Here is an 8,275-nt window from a genome sequence, read left to right as displayed (position 1 = left end):
CCAATAATTTTCAAATATGTCTTTGTGTTACTGTATTATTTAATAAATGTGGGAAAGGAGGAGTGAGACCTTTACCATGCCAAATTATGGTTTCATTAGCTTGTGCACTAAGGCTTTGGTTACATCTATGCCATTTTAGAGGAATATTAGAATATTTTTCTCTGAAATCTCCATGTGGACTAGAATCCACAACAGTATTCCTTTTGCAATGTTATTAATTAAAATAGTAATATTTTTTCCTCTACACTGACTCCAAGGTAAATTTTTTTATATTTCCAGAAACTTCAGGCATAGGACAAGATTCAAATTTAGAAGAATATTCTTTTGACAATATTCCCAATGTGTTCATACCTTTTACAGAAAGAATTACAGTAGTACTAGAGATATGAGAATGATTATAAACTAATCCCCAAACTTCATGAGATAGCATGAAACAATGTTTATCTTTTCCAATGCAAATAGGAATCCCTTCTATCCCAATAGTATAATTAAAAACAGGACTGAATTTGGAATCTAAGGTATGACTAATATATGGATTTGGCATCCAAAAGGTTTCATTAGTATATACTAAAATTTCAGGATCACCCCAAGAAACTCCTTGTAACATAGGAGGATTAGGTATATAAGCCCAATAAGAATAATCAGCATTTCTCACCTGACAATTAATGACCGCCAGCATTGCCAAAAACAGGTTAGCCAAATTAAGAGGTTTGCTTGTAGTTTTCAAGACATTTTCAGCCTCTTGAGCCAACTTCTTTACTTGACCCCAACTGGGAGGAGATGCTTGACGCGTGTTCATCAGGAATGTACGTTTAGTAGAAAGGTTATGGAACTCTCTCAGGAACTCTTTGTTTGGATTTCCCTTGGCCATCTACAATTTTTAAATGTCTTGTTGGCACCCAGACTTCTCCTGAATCACTTTCTATCAAAGCATATCCTCGACCTAATGTTTTAAGAAGTCCAGGTTCCCATACCCCTTCTAAAGTTTTGTACAAGATAGGTCTTTTATCCAGCATTTTTTCTTTTTGCTCATTTAAGTGTCTTTTGGCTGAAGTAAATTTCTGTATATCCCATAAATTTAAAAAATTTAAAGTATATAAAGTTCTGAATAAAAGATTTGTAGGTGTGTCTATTATAATCATATCCTGAATTCCCCCTTTTAATTTATATAAATAATTTTTAATAGTATGATTAGCTTTTTCTATAATTGCTTGTCCTTGACTATTAAATGGAATGCCTGTAGTATGAGAAATATTATAATTAAAAAATTGTGATAATTTCTTCAAAGTATATGCAGGTGTATTATCAGTCTTGATAGCTTTAGTAACACCCATTACTGCAAAACAAGCAAGCAAATGATTAATAACATGATCAGTTTTTTCTCCAGATTGTGGAGTTGCCCATTGAAAATGAGAATAAGTATCTATGCAATGATGTAGATATTTTAAATTACCAAAAGAAGCAAAATAAGTAACATCCATTTGCCATAATGTATTTACATCACAACCTCGAGGATTAACTCTGGCTGGTAAAGCTGAAATAACATGAGTCATACAAGAAGGGCAAGATCGAACAATATGACGAGCTTGGAGTAGGGACAAATGATATCTTGCACATAAAGACTTTGAATTGTTATGATGATAAGAATGTTCTTTTGTAGCTAGAGAAATATTACCAATGAGTAGAGAATCAATAGTAGAATTTCCTGCTGCTAAAGAACCAGACAGATTAGAATGAGAACGAATATGGACTATATATATAGGGTTTTTTCTTTGTAACAGAATTTGCTGAATTTGAAAAAATGAATTAGTTCATCCTTAACCACAGGAGATAATGATGCTAAAGATAAAGCTTTAATAGAATATACTGCATATGAAGAATCACTAATAACATTGATATTTTCATTAGACCATTCTTTTAAGGCTAGAAAAATAGCATACAGTTCACTTTTTTGTACTGATTTATAAGGAGATAGTCCAACATAAGATTTGTTAACACTCCAATAACCTAATTTTCCATTTCTGGAAGCATCTGTAAAAACATTAGGGCCTTCAAAGGGAACAGAAGATATGATAGATGTAGGTAAGAAAGTATAGTCCTGAAGAAATGAAAAAAGCTGATTAGAAGGAAAGTGATTATCAAATTGTCCTGTATATCCAGCACAAGCAATTTGCCATTCCTCATCATTTTCCAATAAGGTATTAATTTGAGTATTAGATAGTCTTGAGTAAATAACAACTGGATCTGAACTACATAATTGATGAATATGATGACGGCCTTTTATTATTAAATTTGCAATTTTGTGGAGATAATTTAATAACTGTTTATTAACCTTATTAGGTAAAAACAGCCATTCTAATAATGTTGTTTGTTGGCCAATGCAAGCAGATGGTGTATGAGAAATATGGAAGATATAAAGAGAGATAGGTAATGATGGATCTAATCGATTTAAGATACGTTGTTCTACAAATTCTAATTCTGCTTGAGCTTCAATTGTTAAAGTTCTAGGGCTGTCTAACTGAGTCTCCTTCTAAAGTAGCAAATAAATGTTTGAGATTATGAGTAGGAATTCCTAACATTGGCCGCAGCCAATTAATATCCCCTAATAATTTTTGAAAATTGTTTAATGTATTTAATTTGTCTTTTTAAAGTGTAACCTTTTGAGGACGAAGCTGCTGTTCTGATAATTTAAAACCTAAATAAGAAACAGGATATTGATATTTGACTTTTTCAGATGCAATGCAAAGATTAAATTTCTTTAATTGTTTTAATAAAAATTCACAAGCTACATTAAGGGTATTTTGATCAGGAGCAGTTAATAATATATTATCCATATAATGGATTAATTTTATAGCAGGAAAATATTGTCTAACAGGCTGAAGAGCTCTGTCAACAAACTCCTGACACATAGTAGGACTATTAAGCATTTCTTGTGGTAACACGACCCACTGATAGTGCATAGTAGGTCTTTCATTATTATATTCAGGAATAGTAAAAGCAAATTTCTCTTTATCATTAGAATGTAAAGGTATTGTAAAAAAAAATCTTTTAAATCAATTACAAATAAGAGGCCACTTTTGTGGTATCATTGCTGGGGATGGTAATCCAGGCTGTAAGGTTCCCATAGGTTGGATACATTTATTAACTTGTCTAAGGTCTGTAAGAAATCGCCATTTGCCACTTTTATTTTTAATAACAAAGACAGGAGAATTCCAAGGAGAAGTGGAAGGTTCTATATGACCTTCGCATAACTGTTCTACTAACAAATGTAAGGCCTCAAGTTTTTCAGAATTAAGGGGCCACTGTTCAGTCCAAACAGGAGTTTGAGTTAACCAAACAAGAGGTAATGCTTGAGGCTGCTGAACAGTGGCTGTTAGTTTAAAGGATTGTAATTCATATTTAACATCATATTTTTCCCTGACTCTGGCAAAGCAGGAATAGAAACAAAAGCTCCAAATTGTTTTAACAAATCCCTTCCCCATAAATTAGTACTAATATTTAGAACAAAAAATTGCGTTTGAGCTTTTTGTCCGCCAGGTTCAATGCAATCATAAACCTCTATAGATTGCCAAACATCTGAAGTAGTTCCTAGTCCTGACATGGTAATACTGATTTTTTGCAAAGGCCAATTAAGAGGCCAATTACTTTTACTAATAATAGATACATCAGCTCCTGTATCTACAAGACCTGTAAAAGAAATTTGATTAACAGAAAGGGTAAGAGAAGGCCTTTGATCATTGATTAAAGTTTCCCCAAATAAATGTTTTCCTGTGCTTCCAAATCCTCCAACTCTAGCTTTATTGAGGGCAGGAAAAGAATGATAAGGAAGAAGTAAAAGTTGAGCAATTCTTTGACCAGCTTGGAGGCACATGAACTGTTTTACAGAAGCAAGAATAATAATTTCATCAGTAAAATCTGGATCTATAATTCCAATACGAACTTGGAAACATTGACTAGTAAGACTCCCACATCCAATAATCATTCCCACTGTTCCTGGAGGTAAAGGACCACAAACACCAGTTTTCAATTTATACACTCCTCCTGATGGGGATAAAGTATAAGGTTGAGTAACAAACAAATCAGCAGCAGCACTACCTTTTGTAGCTGCCTTTAAATCTGATATTAATCCTGCTTGGGACTCTCTTGCTGACGACGGAAAAGACCATTACTGACTGGATACTGCTGAGTTGGCTTGGTATTGTTTATGGGGCCCCAAGGCTGTTGGCCCCGAAACAAGTTTCCCGACTGATTTGCTGGAGATGACAGAGGAACACCATCTTTGGTTATATTAGATCGACATTCATTTGTCCAATGATATTCTTTTCCACATTTTCGACAAATGCCAGGAGGTTGAGGAATTCTGGACCAACAATCTTTTTGCAGATGCCCTTTTCTTTTACATTTATAACAAGTTACATTACTTTTAACATGTCGTATTGCTCCTGCAAAAAGCTGTGCATTATAGGCAGGAGTTCCTACACCAGAATAAGCTCTAATATATACATCAATTTTAGCTCCTTTGCTTTTCAATGGAAAAAGAATTTTTTGACATTCAGCATTTGCATTTTCAAAAGCTAAAGACTGAAGAACTATATTAGGGGCATGACCCTTGCCAAGCCCTTGAGTAACAGCATCTTTTAGGCGAGACAAAAAATCTGTATAGGGTTCATTAGGTCCTTGTGTGGTTTTAACATATGAAGGAGAAGCACTACCAGATGCCTCTATGCGATTCCAAGCCTTAAAAAAAAATCATTTTTACTTGTGTTAAGGCTAAATTTTGCATTACTGCCTGTCAAGGAATATCCTCAAAGGGACCAGTACCTCGAAGCTCATCTACTGTAGGTCCAGGAGGGTTTCTTTGTGCATTCATTCGAGCTTGAATTCTCGCTTCTTCCCACCACCAACTTCTTAAGAGCATCCATTGAGGACCTTCCAACACAGCTCGACCTAAAGTTTCCCAATCATGAGGAATAAGAAGATTAGTACTAGCAAAAGATTCAATCATGCCCTGAACAAATGGAGACTGTGGACCATAACTTTGAACTGCTTGTTTAATATCTTTTAAAAATTTGTAAGGTAATGGTACATGGTTAACAACAATTTCATTTTGATGGTTAGTAGGATTTCTGATAATAGGAAATGCGAAAAATGAATCATCTACTTGATTGGATAAAGGAAGAACCTGCTGTAACTCTTCAGCAGTAGGGGGTGGAGGAAATCCATCATTATAGCCTTTAAATTTATACTGGTTTTGTTTACTAGATGGAATGTTGGCTCAAGAGTTCCAGTTGGGAATAACAGAGGCGGTGCAGATGATGACGTAGACAATGTTGTTTTTTCTTTTGTTTTATCTTCTTGCTGATCAAACTTTCCTGCAATATTGCCAACCATTAATTTTAAAGTATTTAACTCAGCCACAATTACATCTTCATTACTTTCTTCTGTTTGGTTACTAGAGTCATCATTTTCCTCATTCTTTTTCTCTTTGTCTCTCAGAGGGCTAAGGGAAGTTTTTTCTAAAGCCTCATCACACGTACTTTCCTTATTGCTCCTGACAGAATTTTCCCCAAAAGAAGCCTCTAATAATATTAGTGCTTGAGTTATAGAAGAGCATAAAGCCCGTTGTTTAACATCTAACGTTCTTCCTTGCTGATGGGCCCTTCGCAGCTCCTCAACAACCTGCTCCCAATCTTTTAAATTCAACTGCACTTTATCTTGACAGCGAAACCAATAACACTCTTTCTTAACATTTTCAAACAGCTGTTTAATAGTTTTTATACTAAATGTTAAACCAATAGAGCTTAACAATCCTTTTATTATAATTATATATTCTTCATGTGTTGATGAAGAATTACCCATAATTATAAAATTTTTGAAAGCTTTCTCTTAAGATTATTAATCAATATTGTAACAACAAATATAGAAAAAAACAAGACAATTAGTACAAACATTTAGAGATTTCTGTTTTGAATTTTAACACTTCTTTTTTATTATTGGCTGTTTTGTATTTCTTATAACATCACTTTTCTTTCTTCTGTTCTTATTTATTACTCTTTTGTATTTTTTAGCCTTAACACTTCTTTTTACATCTTATTTTCAATTCTATGTTCATAATCCCGAAAGCTACTCACCTCTTTTGGTTCCTTCCAGGAATTCCCCTTTCAGGGAATTTGAATTTCAATGTCCTCTAAAGGCTCTGCCTTTAGAAAGTTTACCTTACCTTTGGGTTTCTCCCAGAGATCTCTTCAAGCCCCACGTTTGAGCACCAGATGTTGGGGACCACTTATTTTACTTCTCTGGGGAAATGATGCCTGGAAGAAAGGAGTAAATAAAAACACAAGCGACAAACAACTTACTGAAACAAAGCAGGACAGAAACCACCAGGCGGATGATGAAGACCACCCTGGGCAGTAGCCTGTCTTTATTTTTATACCTTTTAGAAACAAAGAGATGGTTCACAGAGAAATAGAAACTTTGAAGGTTACATTATAGAGCCCATGCGGGCTGGATACAGGAACAAAGTAGAAACATTAAGATTTATCTTACTGGGCCCGAAAAGGCGGAGATCTGAGTTCCCAGAAATTAAGACAAAAGGCTTTTGACAAGTAAGCAAGAAAAAATGAATAACAAATTGTGCACAATCTCCTTCTGATTAGAACTTGTTATAATTAATATAACTGCAACTGCCGTGCAACTGCTGAGAACAAAGGAATATTCATCTGTCGGGAAGAGTTACTTTTCTTGAGCTCGTTTGCAAGACTCAAGTCTCTTTTTTGTCTGTTTGCAGAACTTAGAGAACAAGTTTCTTCCCACACTCTATCCTCAGACCGGTGTTTTGGATAGGTGTCTGGAGTACATCTGTGTGCAGACTGTTCTCCCAAGATGGCTGTGCTTCGGCTATGCTCTGGCTCCATCAGAAAAACAGTTTTGCTATATTTTAAAAGTAGAAAACTCTTGTGATAGTCAAAGGGATTGATATTCTAGTTCCCTCCCACCGCATTGTCCACATTGCTTTTACTCTTCCTTTAATCACAATCCACATTTGCTTTAGTGCAATTTTAGTAGTAGTGGTGGAGCTGGACATTGTGAAACATGCATTAAGTTATGCATTTTCATGAGGCTCCTCATGAGGTTGTTCACTGCTCTAGACCTTAGTCCAAAGATGATGAGTCAGGAAGAGCATTGGAGTTGTGGTTTTCCGTTTAATTTCTGTGACTGTGTGGTCCAGAAGGAAATGAACTTGTGTGAGCCACATTCTCTTCTTTCGTAGGTGCCTGTGCCACTTGTTCTAGCTGCCCAAACCACTGGTTGAGTTATGATAAGTATTTTTATTACTTCTCATTGGATAAAAAGGACTGGAATGCTAGTCAAGAATTTTGCTTATCTGAAAACTCACAGCTCCTTATGATTAAAGATGTTAAGGAATTGGTAAGTGCAAATATTTCAAATATATAGATTGGTTTGTTAGTGAATGTTTTTTTTTTTACATTTTAAAATTTTATTTTATTTTGAAACTTTTATTTTTTTGTGCGCGTGTACCATCAATCAGATCCAACTGATACAGGAGGAGGTTGCCACTCCTTCTCCAGCAGAAAATCTGGTGGATTCGAATCATGCACCTCTGGGATTACAGCGCAGCTTCTTGCCTCCAGGCTACCAGTGCTCCCTGCAAGTTAGTGAATGATTAAAAAAAAAAAGTCTTCTTTTGAGGAAGAAATTTGGGCTTTATCATGGAGGCTATTATTTTTTACTTTTCCTCTACTTTCTCTTCCTCTTTCCACAATTGCTTTTCAAATCTTTTTTCTTTTTACCCCAAAAGCCCCAGTTATAGAAACTCAGATGTTCAAATATGTGCATTACCACTTCTATCACCTACTTTTCTTTTATGCCTTTCCTAAGTCAGATAGCAAAATACATTGAGGTTTATTCAGTGGACAAATGAAAATTTAAACTTTAATGACCTCTGATTAATAGCACAGGGTTACTATGAGTTGAAATTTGACTCAGTGACAATGCATTTTTTTGTTTGTTTTTCCTAATAGTAGATTTGCTTTCTGGCCATGTTGGGACAAGTCTTATTCTCACTCAGATATAGCTGCTTCGGGGAATAAAAGTTGACTCAAACCAATAGCAAAAGTGAGGACAAAGCTTGAAACATTGCTGCCAGACACTGATATTTAGTAGCAGTGAGTCATAATGTTGTTGTTGTTGTTGTTATGTGCCGTCGAGTCGCCTGCGACTCATAGCGATCCTATGTAAAACAGCCCTAAACTCC

At 35.1% G+C, this 8,275-nt stretch overlaps 1 protein-coding gene across 1 annotated transcript in view; it reads left to right on the top strand.

Annotated features, from left to right (window-relative positions):
- The window catches only part of KLRG1 (killer cell lectin-like receptor subfamily G, member 1), a 59,888-nt gene that overhangs the window by 36,095 nt on the left and 15,518 nt on the right, over positions 1-8,275 (top strand). Inside the window, exon 4 of the mRNA XM_006901762.1 lies at positions 7,271-7,428. Within this exon, the coding sequence (XP_006901824.1) occupies positions 7,271-7,428 (158 nt within the window). The remainder of the gene's footprint in view (positions 1-7,270; positions 7,429-8,275) is intronic.

The sequence above is a fragment of the Elephantulus edwardii genome, unplaced genomic scaffold (assembly GCF_000299155.1).
Source record: "Elephantulus edwardii isolate Elephantulus edwardi_28Jun2011 unplaced genomic scaffold, EleEdw1.0 scaffold00342, whole genome shotgun sequence".
Classification (NCBI taxonomy): domain Eukaryota; kingdom Metazoa; phylum Chordata; class Mammalia; order Macroscelidea; family Macroscelididae; genus Elephantulus; species Elephantulus edwardii.
This window is presented reverse-complemented; position numbering and strand designations above follow the sequence as displayed.